The sequence below is a fragment of the Geotrypetes seraphini genome, chromosome 7 (genome assembly GCF_902459505.1).
Source record: "Geotrypetes seraphini chromosome 7, aGeoSer1.1, whole genome shotgun sequence".
Classification (NCBI taxonomy): Eukaryota; Metazoa; Chordata; class Amphibia; order Gymnophiona; family Dermophiidae; genus Geotrypetes; species Geotrypetes seraphini.
In genome coordinates this window covers 175,038,046-175,060,192 of record NC_047090.1, presented here as the reverse complement: position 1 = coordinate 175,060,192, position 22,147 = coordinate 175,038,046, and the positions used below count along the sequence as shown (strand labels likewise).

Genomic DNA, 22,147 nt, shown 5'->3' with positions numbered 1-22,147 from the left:
CGGAAGCAGAGCAAAGAGTTAAACCCCTCCCCCCCCTTCTCGTTCAAGGATTGCTGGGATGTAGCACACAGGTTAAGGTCCCCTGTTTCCCACAATGCTTTGTGGCGCCGTCATGGAGCGGGAAAATGGCGGCCGTCTGAGGAGCCGAACGGATGGTGCAGATGCAGAGTCGGAGGAGCAAAACTCGACTGCCGCACTGAGCTAAAGCGGCCCGATATCGGACGACGGTGCTCCCAGCGCCGGGAACAAGTGTAAGCGCTCTCGGGCCGTGGGAGAAAAGCGGGGCCTGGACGAGGCGGAAACGAACGCGCAGGGTAGATTGTTGCGATGCTCCTCTTTTTCTGTTGCATCGGATCTTGCGGCGACTGGCTTTGCTTGCGGCGATGGCCTTTCATAGGGTTAAAAAAAAAAAAAATACAAGTTGAATATCCAAAAATCATTCTACCACACAAAATGTATTCAGCAAAACCCACTGTGCCACAGTTTCCTATCACCCACGGAGAAAAGACCTCAGTTCTTTCCAGGGATAGTTGTCACCTGGAAAAATTCTGTTAGCTATACAGCTACATAGGGAAAAACTCCCTATAATACTTGATGGTTGGTAGCTTTCACCAATATTTTATTTAAAAAAAACTTTATAGCAGGGATCTCAGAGTCCCTTCTTGAGGGCCGCAGTCCAGTCTGGTTTTCAGGATTTCCCCAATGAATATGCATTGGAAGCAGTGTATGCACATAGATCTCATGCATATTCATTGGGGAAATCCTGAAAACCCGACTGGATTGCGGCCCTCAAGGAGGAACTTTGAGACCCCTGCTTTATAGCAACTGATAGGAAGTCAATACTTATCATCAAATGTGTTCTGTCCTCTGGATGTGGTTCAAATCTTAGCAGTTCACAGTTTTATTATCCCAGTGCTGCTGTAACTGTATCGCTCGAGAGGAGCCATATTATGCGGCACTCCACCCATTTTCTTGGTCCCCCTTTCCATTGGTCCCTTTAAATGTTTCTCTCTCTCTTCCTCCAAACCTCCTCCCCCCTCCCCCCACAGGTGCTTCTTTCTTTCTCCTTCCAGACCCCCTACCCCCCCCCCTCTCCTTCCTTGAATTGTCAGGCTCCCGCCTCCCATTGGGCTGTAGTGTAGTTGACAGCATCCTTTTAAAGCAGCAGTGTCATGTTGGTAGGTACTATGCGAGTTGCCAGCACGTAAAAAGTAAGCAGTTCAAAGGAAAAATGTTAGCTGTCAACCAAAACACGCTCAATATTTTCCAGGAAAAAGTTTAATGTTTTTTTCTCTCACTGATTTTTTCCCTGGGTTTAATCTTATTCAAATAAACACTGATACATTTCAGGTAAAAATAAACATTATTAACACAATCCCTTGTGTTTTTAAATGACACATACACTCTCTCTCAAATGCTTTTCAGAAATTCGGCTAAATCTGCTCTTTTCTAGAAGAAATAAGACAATTGTTTTGCAACTCAATTCTGAAAAACCATTTCCATTTATTTTAACATTCAAGAAGATGGTTTTAACTTTGGTTGTGTGTTATCCATCTTGAGTATAGTATAGAAATAATTTTGTATCTGTTTACCTTTTCTCTAGAGCACTTGGCTCTAAGTGACATTTGATAGAAAAATGACATCTATTATCAAGTTAACTACAGTCTCGGGTGTGCAGGAGGAATCTGCTCTTTGCTACCTGCTACAAGTAGATGAATTTCGATTTCTGCTCGACTGCGGTTGGGATGAGAACTTCTCTATGGATATCATAGATTCCCTTAGAAAGTAAGTAACTTGTAGTTTTTATTAAAAGTTGACTTTGAGTTGATTGAGCACCTTTCCTTATTTAGAAGTATGGGTAAACTATTATAGTACAAAATTAAGGGGCCCTGTTACCAAATTGGTAAAAAGTAGAGGCCAACCAAATCTCAGTTTTGGTTACAGTGCTGAAACTGGCCCAAAACTCATTTTCTGCCTGGTTTTGGTTTCATCTGATACTGGCCATGTGTTTTCAGTTTATGCCGAAAATTTGTACTTTATCCTTTTTGTTCTCATTTGTAGCTGCCTCTTTCAAGCCCATCTTACAATTCCTGTTGATCTAATAGTGTAGTCAGGGCAGAAGTAATCCCTGTTACTCTTCATGCTGGCTATGCTCTTAATGTGGTTACCACTAGAGATAATGGCAGTCTCATAAGGGTGCTTCAAAAAGTCAGAGTAGCCATTTTGAGAATAGAGCTGACATGAGCAAGGGCAACTGGGGATCACTCCTGTCCTGACTATACCCATAGATCACAAGGGATTGTAAAATAGGCTGGGGAGGGGGGCTATTATTTGCTTTTTGTGTGTGTGTAATGCAATTCCAATGCAGTTATAATCTTGCATTGTAGTTTATATGGTAGATGTTCCAAATTAAATTTCATATCAAAAGCATTTAGCAGGAATTTAAGTCTGTAAATTTGGGATAAGCTCCTTTAGGAATTAACCTATTTGTGGAAAAATGACATTTAGCATTTCTATTACGTCCCAACCTGCAATCCTTCTTAGACTGAGAGCTAAAGCAGGGATGTCAAAGTCCCTTCTCGAGGGCCGCAACAGTCCAGTTTTCAGGATTTCCCCAATGAGTATGCATGAGATCTATTAGCATACAATGAAAGCAGTGCATGCAAATAGATCTCATGCATATTCTTTGGGGAACCCTTGAAAACCTGACTAGATTGCAGCCCTCGAGGAGGGACTTTGACACCCCTGAGCTAGAGCCAAGTATCAATTTCTGCAAGCAATCCATGCAGAAATCTTTTGACTTGCTCTGCTTCTTTTTCTTATTTTTTGCTTAAAGTTCAGACTTTTTCGGTGGCTTTAGTGCCTTGAGACACCTTTACCGCCTGCTGCTTCATGAAGAAACTTTGAATCTGTGGAGCCAGCCTGCCATGTGCCACCTTTCTTTGGCTTGGGGTCCATTCCCCTGGGAGTTTACTTGCCCACTGACCTTGTCAGGGGTTTAAGCGCAGGCAGTATTCGTCCTGAATGAAAAAGAGGACATCTGGCCCTTCCCCCCCAAACCTCCCCAAGCTTGAAGGCCGCATTTGAAAGCCTTTGTGCATGTGCGAACATCAGTACAATGATGTTGCATATGATGTTATCATGGTGACGGCTGCGCGAGCTCAGGATTTTCAAAACCTGGAGAAACTGCTGGGTTTTGGAAATCCCTTCATGCACCTGGATAGTCTCCTTAAAAGAGGACATGTCCGATAACCCTACCTGTATCATTGGGTTTGTTCAGGGATGTTGCTTGGCTTTGGGACTTAACTGTATATGGCTTTAGCTCTCGGTCTAAGGGAGAGGACTGTGTGCTCAGAAAAGTGTTGGATTTCTGCAACTCCCGGATTGCAGGTTGGGATTGAACATCTAGCATATGGAATCCTACAGAGGCTAACAGAAAGAAGATTATCGAAGGTAAAATCCTAAACTTCTATTCCTCCAAACTTGGTGCAGGGTCAGCCATTGTAAAGGCACTGTAGCTTTTAGTTTGTCATCATTAGTTGAGGTCCATGTGTTGTAGGTTATTTTGCTTGAAGGTAAAATATAGTCTTTCATTATTTAAATTATATCTATTCTGGCTTGGATACTATTTGGGTAATTCTAAAGAATTTCCAGCTCTGTTGGGTATGAACAGATGCAGCATTTTAATCAAACTTGTGGCATGTAGAAGCTAGATTCTATGTGAAAGGAATCTGCAGTGATTGTTTTCAAGCACAAGTACTGGTCAAGCATATAGTGTTAGGGAAACATTACAATGAAATTGAATTTTATGTATAAGAAAATAATTTGAGGAATGTATCATTCTTGATTTTAATTTTTCAAAGCATATAGTTCACATGTTTAGTGACATCAATGTGCTCTTTTATTTTGGATTGTGCATCAGGCTGAAGTTCTTTACCCTGTTTTAGTAAGTATTCCCCACTTTTTTTTTTTTTTATAAAACTGTAGTGGTAACAGTTCCGTTGTTCATAGAATCCCTATGAGCGTTGGAGCCATTCCACCGTGGCCGGCGCTAAAAACCATACTACAGTTTTGTTAAGGGAAGAAGGTATATCATGCTTGTCCTTAATCAGTTTTATAACGAAATACAGTATGAGAAACCTCTCAATGCAATTTTCTCTTGTTACTTGTACACAGGCTTATCCCAGGACAAGCAGGCAGCATATTCTCACACATGGGTGACGTCACCGACGGAGCCCCGCAGCGGACAGCCTCGAAAGCAGACTTGCTTGAAGATCTTAATAAGAGCTTCCTAGTGCTGCACCGCGCATGCGTGCGTGCCTCCCACCCAAACTAGGGGGCGCATCTCCTGTGAGGATCCTCAGTTCAACGTTTTCTGCGGAGCCGAGAAGTCCTCTTCATCTTGCTCTGCAGCAAACTTTGTTACCTTCCTTCACCGCGGCTGTTTTTTTTTGTTTTATATTCGGTCGCTGTGCTTCTCTTCTCTTTTTTCTTTAAAAAAAAAAAAAAAAGTAAACTCCTTTATTGTTTCTCCTTTCTTGTCCGGTCCGCGGGCTTTGGGCCTAGGCCCACTCGCTTGTATCGGTCGACACAGACTTTATTTTTTCTATGTCCCGGCCCCTTACAGGGTTTAAATGCTGTCATCAGTGTAAAAAGACGATTTCCCTTACCGACCCTCATTCTTGGTGTTTGGGGCCTTCTCATTCCCCTGAAGAGTGTACATCCTGTTGGACTCTTCAGTCTCGGGCCTTTCGTCATCGGTGCGACCAGTACCAGCAACATTTTGGCGGCATGAAGCCAGCCCCTGACAAGGCCTCGACTCCGGCCTCAGGATTCGACTCGGCTTCGAAGACACCGATCTCGGTCTCAAAGGCCTTGACCCATGACTTTGGCACCCGCCTTGGTCTCGTAGGCCTTGACCTTGGCTTCGGCTGGAGCTTTGGTCTCGAAGGCCTCGATCTCGACCACGACTTCCATTGCTGCTAAGGCCTCGACGGTGCCTCCAGTGAAAATGTCCTTGCTGGGTAAGTCTCCTGTCTCTCTTTCAGATGCCGTGCCTAAGAAGCCTCCAGACTCTTCCTTGAGACCTCCTCCTAAGCATGCCTCCAAGAGTAGGGAATACTCATCTTCGAGGTCGCCCTCTTTGGAGCGCACTGCGGCACCTACGAGTCCGGATCCCTCTGTTTCGGTGCCTATGTTCGAGGACATGTTGAAGACCATCTGGACCTCTTCTCCCTTGAAAAGAGGAGACTGAGAGGGGACATGATTGAAACCTTCAAGATGATGACTTAGTAGATAAAGACAGGTTGTTCACTCTCTCCAAGGTAGAGAGAACGAGAGGGCATTCTCTAAAGTTAAAAGGGGACAGATTCCGGATAAACCTAAGGAAGTTCTTTTTCACCCAGAGTGGTGGAAAACTGGAACGGTCTTCCGGAGGCTGTCATAGGGGAAAACACCCGGATTCAAGACAAAGTTAGACGAGTTCCTGCAGAACTGGAACGTATGCAGGTAGGGCTGGTCTCGATTAGGATGTTGGTCTTTGACCTAGGGGCCACCGCGGGAGCAGACTGCTGGGCACGATGGACCACTGGTCTGACCCAGCAGCGGCAATTCTTATGTTCTTATGTTCTTAACCTCACAGATTTCCTCGATAGTGGCTCAACTTCTTCCGTCCTCGACCCTGCCTCCTAGAAACCAGCCTGAGCATCAATCTGATCTTCCAGTGATGTTGCCTCGAGGCAGGTCTCGTAAGCCGAAGCGAGTCTCTTCCAGTGACTCTTCATCGGAGCATCCATCGAAGTCTCTCCCGTCTTGCTCGAGGCATTCAAGACATTTTTCTTTGAAGCTTTGTACAGAGGCATCTATGTCCAGTCTCCTTCTATGGATACCGAGGCGTCTGTGTCTCGTCCTTTTACAGCGACACACAAGTCTCGATCTCGAGAGGCCTCGACTCGGAGTTTCTCAAGATCAAGGACTCCTCCATCGAAGCCAACTGTACGAGCCTCTTCTCCTGCATCGACACATTCTGTGCCTTGTACTCCAGGGACATCACCTGTGCGGAGTCTGAAGCGCAAGCATTCCATGACTCCACCTCAGGTAGAAAGTGCTGCTTCTTCCATTACCATGCGTCTGAACCTTTGTCTCAATACTCTAGAGAGGCGTCTCCTTCTATTCTGTGGCTCCGAGGTCTCGTACTCCTTCACCTGATGAGTCCTCCACCTCCAAATTTACTTCTTTTGCTAAGTTTGTTTTTGATATGGGCCAGGCCCTCAAACTGGATCTTCATTCAGATTCTAAGTATACTCCAGAATACTTAGCCGACATGGAACTTCCTCATCCTCCCAAAGAGACTTTGAGATTACCTATGACTCCAGTACTTAAACAGACTTTCATATGGAATATGGAAACTCCCTATTCTATTACGGCTATTCCTTCCAAATTGGAATCCAGATACCATACTGTCCCCTGTAAGGGATTTGAGAAATCTCAATTATCCCATCAGTCCCTGGTGGTGGAATCATCTTTGAAAAAGGCTCATCCTTCCAAGCTTTATGCTGCAGTACCACCAGGCAGGGAGGGTCGTACTATGGACAAGTTTGGCCGTCGTTTATACCAAAACTCGATGATGGCCAACAGGGTTCTTAATTATAATTACACTTTTTCTACCTATTTCAACCATTTTTTGAAATTATTATCTTTTATCCTGACATTTCCAAAACACGTCTTCCGGAGTTTAAACAAATCCTCAAGACTCTCTCCGAATTTAGACTCTTCATGTTGCAGGCTTCCTATGATGCTTTTGAATTATCATCTCGAGTATCTGCCTTTGCTGTAGCCATGCGTAGACTGGCTTGGCTACGTATTGTTGACATGGATCCCAATCTTCAAGATCGATTGGCCAACTTACCTTGTCAGGGGAATTAATTATTTGATGATTCCATTGAAGCAGCTACTAAGCGTCTCTCGGAAAATGAGCGCTCTTTTGCTTCTCTCATTCGACCAAAGCCCAAGACACCTCCAGCTCGGGCTTATAAACAAACCCAGTGTCAATACCCTCAGAAAACGACTCCTGCTTTTTCTAGGCCTCCGCCTCGTTGTCCTCAGCAGCAGCAACATCAACAGAAATCTCAAACTCCTGCTGCCACCAAGACAGCTCAGTCTTTTTGACGTTCCCAGCATGAGCATTCCAACATCCCTGCATCAGAATTCTCTCCTGCCCATAGGAGGTCGTTTTTCCCATTTTTACCATCAGTGGGAAATGATCACATCCGACCTCTGGGTTCTCACCATTCTGCAAGAGGGATACTCTCTTCATTTCCTCTTCTTCTTCAAGAAGCTCAGGCTCTTCTTCGCCTTCGAGCTATCGAGGAGATTTCTCTCTCTCAGCGGAACTTGGGATTTTACTCCCGTTACTTTCTGGTTCCAAAGAAGACGGGGGATCTGCGACCCATTCTGGACCTCAGAGCTCTCAACAAATTCCTGGTCAAAGAGAAATTTCGGATGCTCTCATTGCCCACCTTTATTCCCTGATGAATCAGGGAGATTGGATGTGCTCGCTGGATCTCAAAGAGGCTTATACCCATATCCCCATTCACCCAGCCTCTCGCAAATATCTCAGATTCCAGGTGGGAGATCTTCATCTACAATACATAGTCCTTCCTTTCGGACTCACCTCTTCCCCCAGAGTCTTCACAAAATGTCTGGTAGTGGTAGCTGCAGCTCTGCGCATTCAAGGTCTTCAAGTTTTTCCATACCTAGCTAATCAAAGCACCCTCTCAACAAGGGGTTATTGTAGCGACCCAACAGACTATTCTATACCTCAAAAGTCTGGGCTTCGAAATCAACTTTCCAAAATCCCAGTTGACCCCATCTCAATCTCTTCAATTCATTGGGGCCACTCTTTATACTGTCTGTCTTAGAGCGTTTCTACCTCCATCACGTCGAGATACCCTCCTTCGCCTTTGTCATCAGGTGTATCGTCTTCCATCTATTTCTGCAAGGCAAATGATGATTCTACTCAGCCACATGGCTTCTACAGTTCACGTGACTCCTTTTGCCAGACTTCACCTGCGTATTCCTCAGTGGACTCTGGCATCCCAGTGGCAACAGGCGATTGACCCGCCTTCTCGACAGATTACAGTAACTCCTTTATTCAAGCAGTCTTTCCACTGGTGGATGCTCTCTTCCAATCTTTCCAGAGGTTTCCTGTTCCACACTCTGCCTCATCAGAAAGTACTCACTACGGACTCATCCACTTACGCTTGGGGAGCCTATGTCGACGGCCTTCGTACACAGGGTCTTTGGACTTTGCAGGACCGTCGTTGTCATTTCAATCTATTGGAACTCAGAGCGATTTTCAATGCTTTCAAAGCCTTTCAGCACCTTCTTCACGACACTGTGGTTCTTGTGCGGACGGACAACCAGGTGGCCATGTATTATGTCAACAAACAGGGAGGAACGGGCTCTCATTCCCTGTGCCAGGAGGTTGTGGACTTGGGCGATTCATCGCAACATTTTTCTCAGAGCCGTCTACATTCAAGGTCAACACAACTGTCTGGCGGACAACTTGAGTCGCCTTCTACAACCTCACGAGTGGACACTAAATTCTCCCACACTTCGTCAAGTTTTTGCTCGCTGGGGAACCCCGCAGATAGATCTCTTTGCGTCCCCCCTCAACTCAGGACTCTTGTAAACCTCAAGTCAACACGTGCCACCATGATTCTCATAGCTCCTCGGTGGCCCAGACAACCATGGTACTCCCTTCTACTTCAACTCAGCATCAGGGAGCCTCTACTTCTACCAGTTTTTCCCTCTCTGCTTACTCAGAGTCAGGGTTCCTTACTCCATCCCAACCTGCAGTCGCTACACTTAACAGCTTGGTTACTTTCAACTTAAACTACTCTTTCCAGTTCTCTCAGTCTGTACAGGATATTTTAGTAGCTTCCAGAAAGCCGTCCACTCGTCAGTGTTATGGCCAGAAATGGACTAGATTTTCTGTGTGGTGTTCCACCCAACATTTTGAGCCAAAGTCTACCTCCTTGGCTTCTGATTTGGATTATTTGCTTCACTTATCGCACTCTGGTCTTCAATCTATATCTATTCGAGTCCATCTCAGTGCGATTGCTGCTTTTCATCAGCCTATTGATGGGAAACCTCTCTCTGCACATCCTCTTGGTTTCCCGATTTATGAAAGGTCTATTTAATGTTCATCCACTTAAACCGCCTCCAGTGGTCTGGAATCTCAATGTTGTTTTAGCTCAACTGATGAAACCCATGTGTGAGAATATCTGCCTGCTGTCCCTGGATAACAACTGTTACGGTAAGTAACTGTGCTTTCAGTCAGCTTCTAGTAAATAGTAACCTTAGCGTATGCTTACGTGGGCTATTTCTATGGGCTAATGACATTTTTTACTGTATGGGTAAAATGACCAAATTTCCCTTTTTTTCCTCCCAATTAATGGCCATGCCACCTGTTTTGTAGGTAGTAAGGGTTTATGCACTAACAATGTGCATAATTTTGCCGGGACCTCTCACAGCCACCAGCAGAGCCGCCGAGATCCTAGGAGAGGAAAGCGTGGGAGCTCTGCTCCGCCCCTCTCCCTTGACCAGCGGGGGACAGATCTTTTAATTTGTTTCACCCGCAGCGCGCAGCTATTTGCCGGGACCTCTCACAGCCACCAGCAGAGCTGCCGAGATCCTAGGAGAGGAAAGTGTGGGAGCTCTGCTCCGCCCCTCTCCCTTGACCAGCGGGGACAGATCTTTTAATTTGTTTCACCCGCAGCGCGCAGCCATTTGCCGGGACCTTTCACAGCCACCAGCAGAGCCGCCGAGATCCTAGGAGAGGAAAGCGTGGGAGCTCTGCTCCGCCCCTCTCCCTTGACCAGCGGGGGACAGATCTTTTAATTAATTAATCTGTTTCGCCCACGGCGCGCAGTCAGTCGGCGCGCCAACGAAGGCATCAGCAGTGAAGCAAACAAGAAACAGACAGCTCACCGGTTCCTCAGTAAAGGCAATAGCCACAGCCAAGAGAATAAAAAATCACTGTCAGATCAAACAAATCGCTTACCCAGCAACCAACCTCCCAGCACCTTTAATCTACAACAATGGCAACCCGCACTCCCAAAATCATGCTTGTCCTCCTGTTGCTCTCCCTTCTCATAGCCAACTGGAAAATAGCAGGATACCATACATACTCTATCCCAATCATAACAACATCCTACAGACAAACTCAACCAGCTAGGAAACTCCACTCCACTAGAACTCTGACACCATGCCCATTCTCCACCCTAGAAAGCATTCCAACATTCTGGGGAAAATGACCACCACCAAAGCTCAAGACAAACATTCAAACACACCAGACACCTCCAAGAATCTACCTCAACTCAATCAGTACCCTCTTCTCCCTCACAAAATTCGCAGCAATAAAATGTGCATACATGAACATAAGATCAATCAGTCCAAAGATGGAACTAATCAAAGATTGGCTAACTAAAGAACAATTAGGCTGCCTATTCTTAGCGGAAACTTGGCTCACATCGGACTCTGACCCAAGCATAATAGAATTCTGCCCAAAAGGATATAACTAGAGCTTGTTTGTAGAGAAAACAAACGAGGGGGAGGGCTAGCCGTCATAGTAAAAAACAACATCAACCTAAAAGTCCTAGCCAAGCACTCATCACCTCATCTGGATCTTCTAGCCTGTCAACTCTCCGATAACAAACTCACAGGAAACCTGACATGCCTTCTCTGCTATGTCACACCAGGAAAATGGACCTCCTCAAAACAAGAACTCGAAGAATTCATTTTCCAGAATTCATTAACTTCCACACATAACTTACTCCTCTGAGACATAAATCTCCATCTAGAAGACCACTCCTCCAACCAAATAGAGGGAATACTCTCATATCTCAATACACTATCTTACCAGATCCTTAACCCCGAACCCACACACGAAAAAGGCCACCAACTGGACATTGCTGACCACAACTACTGACTATAAAGCATTTCGAAAAGATATCCAAACCATACTATTCAAAAAACACATACCAACAACATAATCTCCCCTCATCCCCTATCCCCTCCGCACCTTCCCTGCAATTCCTCCCCTCAGGCAACATCTTATAAAGTCGCTATGACGATACGTCAATACATACCCGGAAACATTGAAACCACCAAATATCTCAAAATGACAGATACCTCCACCTATAAACAGAAGCTAGCTCTCTGTAATGTAAAGTTATGATATGTAAAATAACGTAAGGTAAAGTTATGTAAGTACTGTAAGGTAATGTAAAGTAAAGGAATGTAAAACTACGTAAAGTTATGTACGAAAAGTCATGTAAAGTAAGGTATGCAAAATTTGTAAAGTAATGTAAAGTATTGTATTGTCATCGCCTGGAAATGACCAGCCATCTTCTAATGTAATCCGCTTAGAACCGCAAGGTACAAGCGGAATAGAAATCACTAATGTAATGTAATGTAATCTAATCGATTAGTATTCGGCAATGTAGCTGCACAAATTGATTAGAGCAGAACATGCCTACTATCTGCTCCCAGTACTTAAAAAAAAATAAAATCTTCAACTTTAGCGCTCGGGTAGTGTGTGCCAATGCTGAAATTTCCACAGGATGCCTGACTGTGCCCCGCGGTGATGTATTTTAAGCTGCAATAGGCACTAATGCATAAGTACCACAGCTAATAAAAGAATCCTTAAGTATTTATTTAGCCTATCGTGTAAATGAAAGGGACAACCTTTAAATATTTTTGTATTAGGAAATGGGCGATCTTAGTGTGATATATTACTGAGGTCTAAATTAGTTACCATATACTTTAAAAAGTTTTGCCTATATGCCATGCATGATCTACATAAGAACAGCCTTACTGGGTCAGACCATTGGTCCATCAAACCCAGTGGCCCGTTCTCACGGTGGCCAAGCCAGGTCATTAGAACTTACTAAAACCCACGGAGTAGCAACATTCAGTGCTACCGAACCAGGGCAAGCAGTGGCTTCCCCAATGTCTTTCTCAATAACAGACTATGGACGTTTCCTCCAGGAACTTGTCCACACCATTCTTAAAACCAGCCGCGCTATCCGCTCTTACCACAACTTCTTGCAACGTATTCTAGAGCTTAACTATTCTCTGAGTGAAAAAATATTTCCTTCTATTGGTTTTAAGTATTTCCCTGCAATTTTTTCGAGTGTCCTCTAGTCTTTGTAATTTTTGACAGAGTGAAAAATTGATGCACTTGTACCTGATCTACTTCACTCAGGAATTTGGAATTGTATGTTTTATGTGGAATGCTTATTTCTGTTTCAGGTATGCTCACCAGGTTGATGCAGTGCTGCTCTCTCATCCTGATCCCTTGCACCTTGGGGCTCTTCCATATGCCATCGGAAAGCTGGGTTTAAACTGTGCTATTTACGCAACCATTCCTGTTTATAAAATGGGACAGATGTTTATGTATGATCTTTATCAGGTAATAATTCACTCAATGATGACATGGGGCAGCTATAAAAAAATAATAATAAGTTTTTCATATGGCATTGGAATTAATTTTTATCTCCTTTTTTCTTTAGTCCCGTCATAACACTGAAGATTTTGGCCTGTTTACCCTGGATGATGTTGATACAGCTTTTGATAAAATTCAACAGTTGAAGTTTTCTCAGATTGTGAACTTAAAAGGTAGGAATATTTATAGTTTTTCAAAATGTTTTTTACTTTTAGAGTGTATTACATTTTATCCTAGTACAAGCAGGCTGTATATTCTCACATGTAGGTGACATCATCCACAGAGCCCAGTACGGATGGTGCAAAAAAGTGTACTGTCACTTTAAAACTCTCAAGACTGCCCATACTGCGCATGCGCCAGTGATTTCCCGCCCAACGTCGGCTCATGGAACCATCAGTTCTTAGTTTTCCATGGAGCTAAGAAGCTGTGTTATTTTGGAGTTCTTCCAAAAGTGCATCAAACTTGTATTTTTTGTGCCTTCCTGTTTATTTTTTCCTTTTTATTTCAATTATTTTTTTCCAAACTTATGTTTTTTGGCCTTCAGTCCATCTCAAGCCAGGAGTGTTGAACCTTTTACAGGTTCAAATTTACTCATCCTCCCTGGTCCATAGAGTCCTTCACTCTTGCTTCGGTGGTCTTTCCCGCTTTCTAGTGGCTTCAAGCGGTACACTCAGCACAACAGGACCATCTCAGTCACTGATCCACATATTTGATGTGTTTAGTCTCTTGGTCCTGACCACCATGTAGATTAGGGTTGTCCAACATCAATCCTCAAGGGTCACAATTCAGTTGGTGTTTCAGGATTTCCCCAATTAATTTGCATGAGATTTATTTGCATGCACTACTTCTAATGTATGCAAATAGATATCGTGCATATTCACTTGGGAAATCCTGAAAATCCAACCTGTCGAAGCCGAAGTTGGACACCCCTGGTGTAGACACTTGTCAGTACTGCTCTCAACTTCAAAATAAGTCTCTGAAAGCTAGATAGCTCCATTTCGAAAAACTTTTCAGGACAACATCGAAAGCATCGACGCTGACACAAGCATCGAAGCTGGCACTGACATCGATGCCTCAATCAACAGCTACATCATCCACATTGCAACCATCGGGAGAACCCGCTAAGAAGCGTAAGCATGCATCGGAGACATCGCAAGCGTCCACACTATCGATGCATTCTAAACATCAACACTTAGAAACAAGGATGCTATCTATGCAAGTTGCATGCCTCATCATAATGGTCACCAGTACCTCAACACCCATTACCATCTGTACTGATGGCTAACACAGTACTGGTGCCCTCTCTGCAGGATTAGATCAAAGATCTAGTACAAAAGAGTTAGCAGGCTTGTTAGTCTCAAGCAGTTCAAGCCACTAGATTGACATAACCAGCCAGAGCAATGCTCTATGCAAACATTGAGAGCCAGGTCTCACACTCCTGTTGATGGTGTTTGAGGTAGAGGAGAGAAACGTTATTGAAATGTTGAAGCTCTTTTTTTAGATCTATATCACTTTGACGATGTAGATCATTGATAAATATGTTAAAAAGCAGTGGTCCCAGCACAGACCCCTGGGGAACCCCACTATTTACCCTTCTCCATTGAAAATATTTATATTAATATTTATTTATATTAATATTCTTTATTCATTTTTGAAACTTCAATTGTGCACAACAAATGATGCATTTACATACAGTATTATTATTACAGCACAATATACTTAATAAAAGAAAGATAAGACTTATTTTCTCCCATCCCCTTCCAATTTAAAAACATCTCATAAAAATACTTATAATCAACTCTACTTCTTAACCAGTGCCAAAACATACCCTCCCCCCACCCCAGATGTGTACATTTTTCACAATTATACAATTAGATTAATCTTTGGTTCCCACACTTTCATAAATTTTTATAATAACCCTTCTGAATGGTCATAAACTTTTCCAATTTGAAGATATAACATAGGGATTCCCACCAGAATGAATAACTTAATCTATCCCAATTTTTCCAATTCTTTAAAATTAGCTGCATGGCTTTTGGAAAGAAGAGCAGCGGGGACGCATGATGAGCACCTTTTGGACTAAATTTCAGAATGTGTGGGAGGGGTACTGGTTGTCCCTTCCGCATCGAGAGAGGAGTATGTTGTTAAATTGTTAATTTGTCCTCCTCTTGGTTCCTTTTCTCATTGTACCTTGGGAGTGCTCTTCTCTGCTTTCTCTGAGCTTTTGCTTCGTTTTTCTTTGATTCTGTCTCTCTTTCTACTCTATACTCTCTTTTGGTTTTGACTGCTTACCACACGGGTCCGAGGGGGGGGAATTGGGTGGGGGGGTTGTTTGGGGTTTTTCCTCTATGTACTTTGTACCTTGATTGCTTTGTTCCTTGTGGGGGGGTTGTTGTGGGTTATTCTTAAAATCCTGTATTGGGCATGTTCCATCCTTTTGCCATCTGCTTTCGCTGTCTAGTTGCTGTATGTTTATAGCCTGCCAAGTTTGGGCGGCGGATATGGTATTGCGAATGTGTTTTTTGCTCTTTCCTGTTTTGTATGTTGTTGGTTTTGCCCAATAAAGAAATATTATTTATCCCAGGACAAGCAGGCAGCATATTCTTAACGCATGGGTGACGTCACCGACGGAGCCCCGGTACGGACCTTTTTAACTAGAAAGTTCTAGTTGGCCGCACCGCGCATGCGCGAGTGCCTTCCCGCCCGACGGAGGAGAGCGTGGTCCCCAGTTTCTTCGTTTCCGCGGAGCGAAGAAGACGCATGTGTTTTCAAGGGCCGTTGAAAAACTAATTTTTGCCTTCCCACTCGCGTATTTTTTCACTTTTTTTCCTTTTTTCTTATCGGATTCCCTTTATTTTTGTTTTTAAAAAAAAAAAAACTCGTTGAGTTTTCCTTATTTTTTCAGGCCGGCCCCGGCGGGGCCTGTTGCCACCATACAGGCCTCCGGGTTCGATTTTGCAGAGGCCGTGTTTCCATTCATGCCCCCTCAACCGGGTTTTAAGAAGTGCCAGCGGTGTGCACGCCCGATATCCCTCACCGACCCACACAATTGGTGCCTCCAGTGCTTGGGTCCAGAGCATCGGGCTGACACCTGCACCCGCTGTGCTACGCTTAAAAAGCGTACTTTGAAAAATCGGCAGATCCAGCAAAATATTTTGTTTGGTACCGGATCTGCCATGGAACCGGCTGCGATGTCGACGGCACCACAAAAGTCGGCACCGACGACATCAACACCACCGAACCCTTCCTTGGGGTCGTTGGGCCCAGGTAAGCCGGCTAAGAAGCCTCCCACTTCCCTTGAGCGCCCTCCTGCCATGGTTGCGACACCGGCCCTCCCGGCACCGCACCGGCCCCGCAAACGCTCCGCTCCGATCTCGGTGAGTGCCTCATCATCGGCCTCCTTATCACCGGAGCGTAGAGCGGCACCTATGGTACCGAAGAAGAAAAAAGCGGTACCGGTGCCTCCCCTGGACGACCGCATCGCGGCCATACTCCAAATACAGTTACAGGAACAGCTGCAACAACAGCTCCAACAACTGTTGCCGGCGTTGCTGGCACCGCACCTTCCGGTACGGGACCGGTCCGAGCCTCACACTGTCCCATCGGTGTCGACCCCCTCGGTACCGATTAATACTTCCATGCCGGTGCTCTTGGCAGAAACACCTACAGTACATACCCGTGATGCTACCGACCCTGTCCGGTCCCAGGAACGACATCGGTTTTCCTCACCCGGTACCGCCTCGGTGCGCTCAGGCAAATCTATTTCAAAGACCCGCCATGCCGAGCCCTCCACACCGATGTCCAAACGTACGCACCCCGACATTAGGGATCCAGATTTGTGGGAAGACACCCCTCACGGTACCGAGGAGGACGCTTCGTCAACCGACGAAGAACCCTCCATGACCGACACCGTCTCCAAACCAGAGCAATCCTCTTTCTCCAAATTCCTTAGGGAGATGTCAGCAGCTCTTTCCATTCCCTTAGAGTCCGACTCTAAAAAGTCTCAGGCTTTCCTCGATGCCCTAGACTTTGAGCAACCTCCCAAAGAATTTCTGAAGTTGCCCGTCCACGACATCTTACGGGAAACTTTCTATAAAAACTGGGAAGCTCCCCTCACGGTTCCTGGAGCCCCTCGTAAATTGGATAGCTTGTACCGGGTTATTCCAATCCCAGGGTTTGATAAACCTCAATTGCCCCACGAGTCCCTCCTGGTGGAATCTACTTTGAAAAAATCTCAGGGTTCCAGTGTATATGCCTCCACCCCTCCTGGCAGAGAGGGAAAGACCATGGATAAATTTGGTAAGCGCCTTTTCCAAAATGCCATGTTAGCCAATAGAGCCAACAACTACACCTTCCACTTCTCCTTCTACATGAAGCATCTGGTGCAAAGCTCTCCTCCTTACAGAAATACCTTCCTGAACGTAAGGTCCCTCTTTTCCAGCAACATATTTCCAGCCTCCTCAAACTCAGGAAATTCATGGTTCGCTCCATCTACGACTCATTTGAGCTGACCTCTCGCGCATCTGTCATGGCGGTGGCCATGCGACGTTTGGCATGGCTGAGAGTCTCTGACCTGGACATTAACCACCAGGACCACCTGGCTAACGCACCTTGTCTGGGTGATGAACTCTTCGGAGAGTCCCTGGACTCAACAACCCAGAAACTCTCAGCACATGAGACCAGGTGGGACACTCTGATTAAACCTAAAAAGAAGACTCCACCTGCTCGCACCTACAGACAGCAGTCTTCATACCAGCGCAGGTTCTCGGCCAGAGCTCTCAACCCGCCTCAACAGCAGCCCCGCCGACCTCGTCAACAGCATCAATCTCAGGCTCGCTCACAGTCTCACCAACCTGCCAAGCCTCTCCCTCCGTCAAAACCATCTCAGCTCTTTTGACTTTTTCCTCCAGGGCATAGCCAGTCTCCCATCATCATTGCCTCTTCCTTAGCCTATCGGAGGTCGCCTCCAAATCTTCCTCAGCCGTTGGGAGGTCATCTCATCAGACCAATGGGTCCTCAACATCATTCGCCACGGCTACTCTCTCAACTTCCAGACTCTTCCACCAGACAATCCTCCCGTAGAGTCTGCTTCTCACTCCTCCCAAACCCCCCTCCTCTTGAGGGAGGTCCAATCCCTCCTTCTTCTCAATGCCATCGAAGAGGTGCCTCCGGACCAAAGGGGTCAGAGATTCTACTCCCGCTACTTCCTGGTTCCCAAGAAGACAGGAGACCTTCGCCCCATCCTCGATCTCAGGGACCTCAACAAGTGTCTGTTCAAGGAGAAGTTCAGAATGCTCTCCCTTGCCACGCTTTACCCTCTTCTCTCTCAACACGACTGGCTATGTTCCCTGGACCTCAAAGAGGCCTACACTCACATCCCAATCAATCCGACTTCACGTTGCTACCTACGGTTTCAGATACAGCACCGTCACTATCAGTACAAAGTGCTACCTTTTGGCCTCGCTTCATCGCCCAGGGTGTTCACCAAGTGCCTTATTGTGGTGGCGGCCTTCCTCAGGTCTCACAACCTCCAGGTGTTCCCCTACTTGGACGATTGGTTGGTGAAAGCACCTACGTCTCCACTTGTGCTACAAGCCACTCATCACACCATCTCTTTCCTCCATCTCCTGGGGTTCGAGATCAACTACCCCAAGTCGCATCTGCTTCCCACACAGCGACTTCAGTTCATTGGAGCAGTTCTCGACACCACACTAATGAGGGCGTTTCTCCCCTCCGACCGTCAACGGACCCTGATCCACCTCTGTCGTCAGGTGCTCCGTCATCACTCCATTCCTGCCCGACAGATGATGGTCCTCCTGGGCCACATGGCCTCAATGGTCCATGTGCTTCCTCTGGCGCGACTCCACCTCAGGACACCTCAATGGACTCTTGCCAACCAATGGTCACAGACCACGGATCTTCTTTCTCATCCCATCTCTGTGACATCGTCTCTTCAGCAATCTCTTCAATGGTGGTTGAACTCCTCAAATCTTTCCAGGGGTCTACTCTTTCATCTACCCCCTCACTCCATGATCATAACCACGGATGCCTCCCCCTATGCGTGGGGAGCTCACCTGGGAGATCTACGCACCCAGGGACTCTGGACCCCTCAGGAGCGTCAACATCACATCAATTTCCTGGAACACAGAGCCATGTTCTATGCTCTCAAGGCCTTCCAGCACCTTCTCTGCCCTCAGGTTCTTCTCCTGTGCACAGACAATCAAGTCGCCATGTACTACATAAACAAGCAAGGCGGCACCGGATCTCGCCTCCTTTGTCAGGAGGCTCTCAGCATCTGGACCTGGGCCACGGCCCGCAATCTTTTCCTCAAGGCTGTCTATATCCAGGGCGAACAGAACTCCCTGGTCGACAATCTCAGCCGCATCCTTCAACCTCACGAGTGGACTCTGGACCCTTCAACACTCCACTCCATCTTTGCTCGCTGGGGCACTCCGCAGGTGGACCTCTTTGCAGCGCCTCACAACCATCAGCTGCCCCAGTTCTGTTCCAGACTCTTCTCTCCTCATCGTCTGACCCCAGATGCATTCCTGCTCGACTGGATGGATCGGTTCCTCTATGCCTTTCCTCCACTACCTCTGATGTTGCGGACGTTATCCAAACTCCGCAAGGACAGGGCCACCATGATTCTCATCGCTCCTCGGTGGCCTCGCCAACACTGGTTCTCCCTCCTGCTTCAGCTCAGCTCCAGGGAGCCCATTCCTCTTCCTGTGTTTCCTACTCTACTTACGCAGCAACGTCAGTCTCTACTGCATCCCAATCTGTCTTCGCTCCACCTGACAGCTTGGTTTCTCTCGGGCTGACCTCTCCAGAGAATCTGTCTCAGCCTGTCCGTCGCATTTTGGATGCCTCCAGGAAACCGGCCACCCTCCAATGTTACCATCAGAAGTGGACCAGGTTCTCCTCTTGGTGTCTACTGCATCATCACAATCCCACCTCATTAGCGGTGGAACCTGTACTGGACTATTTGCTCTCTCTGTCCGACGCTGGCCTCAAGTCTACCTCAATCAGAGTCCACCTCAGTGCCATCACTGCATTTCATGAGCCTATCCTCGGAAAACCTCTCACGGCTCATCCACTGGTTTCCCGGTTCATGAGAGGCCTCTTCAATGTCAAACCACCTCTGAAGCCTCCTCCGGTCGTCTGGGACCTGAATGTGGTTTTATCAGCCCTCATGAAACCCCCTTTTGAGCCTCTTACCACAACTTCGCTCAAACTTCTAACATGGAAGGTGCTTTTCCTCATTGCCATCACCTCTGCCAGGAGGGTTAGTGAGATGCATGCACTGGTCGCCGATCCACCGTTCACTGTTTTTCACCATGACAAGGTGGTTCTGCGTACCCATCCTAAATTCCTTCCCAAGGTGGTCTCGGCTTTTCACCTCAACCAGTCCATTGTGTTGCCTGTCTTTTTCCCTAAACCCCATTCTCATCCTGGGGAACAGGCGTTGCACACGCTGGATTGTAAGCGTGCCCTTGCATACTGCCTTGACCGTACCAGGGCTCACCGCTCGTCCCCTCAGCTCTTTCTGACCTTCGATCCTAACTGTCTAGGTCATCCTGTCTCTAAACGGACGCTTTCCAACTGGCTTGCTGCCTGTATTGCGTTCTGTTATGCTCGGGCCGGTCTCTCACTGGAAGGTGCTGTCACGGCCCACAGGGTCAGAACTATGGCTGCTTCTGTGGCTTTCCTCCGTTCCACGCCCATCGAGGAAATCTGCAAGGCTGCCACTTGGTCCTCAGTTCACACGTTCACTACTCACTACTGTCTGGATGCCTTCTCCAGACGGGATGGACACTTCGGCCAATCTGTGTTACAAAATTTATTTTCCTAATGGCCAACCATCCCTCCTCCCTCTCTGTTAGCTTGGAGGTCACCCATGCGTTAAGAATATGCTGCCTGCTTGTCCTGGGATAAAGCACAGTTACTTACCGTAACAGGTGTTATCCAGGGACAGCAGGCAGATATTCTTACGTCCCACCCTCCTCCCCGGGTTGGCTTCTTAGCTGGCTTATCTTAACTGGGGACCACGCTCTCCTCCGTCGGGCGGGAAGGCACTCGCGCATGCGCGGTGCGGCCAACTAGAACTTTCTAGTTAAAAAGGTCCGTACCGGGGCTCCGTCGGTGACGTCACCCATGCGTTAAGAATATCTGCCTGCTGGCCCTGGATAACACCTGTTACGATAAGTAACTGTGCTATATAAAAAAAAAAATTAGCTGCATGGAAAAGTTTATTATTTTTTGCCGAAATTTGACTTTTTGTCTTCATAGACATTCCAAATAAAATGGTATCATACGATAATGCAACTGGACCATTTAAATCTATTCTGTTTTCTATCTTTCAACCAATTCTTAATCTAAAATAGGACATTACCTCTTATCCCATGACTCTAATTTATTCGGAAGTCTTTCATGAAGTATTTTTGAAATGCCTTTTGAAAATCCAAATCCACAATATCAACCGTCTCGCCTTTATCCACAAACCGTTAGCTGAGCTATTCAATCTCTCCCTAAGTAAGGGGAAAGTTCCCCTGGACTGGAAATTAGCTAATGTCACTCCTCTGCATAAAAAGGGTTGCAGGGCAGAGGCTGTGAATTATAGACCGGTGAGTCTCACATCAATAGTGTGCAAACTCATGGAAACACTAATTAAAAGCAAATTGGACACGATCTTGAATGAAGGGAATCTTCAGGATCCCAGTCAGCATGGATTCACCAAGGGTAGGTCCTGCCAATCCAATCTCATCAGCTTCTTTGATTGGGTAACAAGAAAGTTGGACTTGGGAGAGTCTTTGGACGTCGTGTACCTGGAATTCAGTAAAGCTTTTGACAGTGTCCCACACCGCAGGCTGCTAAGCAAGATGGAATTGATGGGGTTAGGAGAGACACTAACTGCATGGGTCAATGATTGGCTGAGTGGCAGATTTCAGAGGGTGGTGGTTAATGGTACCCTCTCTAAAACATCGGAGGTGACCAGTGGAGTGCCGCAGGGCTCGGTCCTGGGTCCACTCTTTTTCAACATATTCATAGGGGATCTGACTCAAGGGCTTCAAAGTAAAATAATGCCGATGATGCCAAACTATGTAATATAGTAAGTGAATGCAGTTTACAGAATTATATGGCGGAGGACCTGCTTACATTGGAAAGTTGGTCCTCAACCTGGCAGCTAGGCTTCAATGCTAAGAAATGTAAGGTCATGCACCTCGGAAGCGGAAATCCATGCAGGACGTACTTCTTGAACGGAGAAACTTTAACTAGGACTTCAGCAGAACGAGATTTAAGAGTAATCATCAGTGCAGACATGAAAACTGCCAATCAAGTGGAGAAGGCGTCATCTAAGGCAAGGCAGATATTGGGTTGTATCAATAGAAGTTTCGTCAGCCGAAAGCCTGAAGTTAAAATGCCGTTGTACAGGGCCATGGTGAGACCTCTTATGGAGTACTGTGTGCAATTCTGGAGGCCACATTACAGTAAAGATGTGCGCAGAATTGAATCGGTTCAGCGGACGGCCACCAGGATGATCTCGGGGCTCAAGGGTCTCTCGTACGAAGAGAGACTGAACAAATTGCAGCTCTAAACTCTCGAGGAACGTAGGGAGAGGGGAGACATGATCAAAAC

At 46.3% G+C, this 22,147-nt stretch overlaps 1 protein-coding gene across 1 annotated transcript in view; it reads left to right on the top strand.

Annotated features, from left to right (window-relative positions):
* The first annotated feature begins 30 nt into the window (after window positions 1-30).
* CPSF2 (cleavage and polyadenylation specific factor 2) overlaps window positions 31-22,147 on the top strand; it is a 50,096-nt gene continuing 27,979 nt past the window's right edge. The window contains exons 1-4 of the mRNA XM_033952817.1: window positions 31-251; window positions 1,604-1,785; window positions 12,319-12,478; window positions 12,579-12,684. Of these exons, the coding sequence (XP_033808708.1) occupies window positions 1,637-1,785; window positions 12,319-12,478; window positions 12,579-12,684 (415 nt within the window). The 5' untranslated portion in view covers window positions 31-251; window positions 1,604-1,636. The remainder of the gene's footprint in view (window positions 252-1,603; window positions 1,786-12,318; window positions 12,479-12,578; window positions 12,685-22,147) is intronic.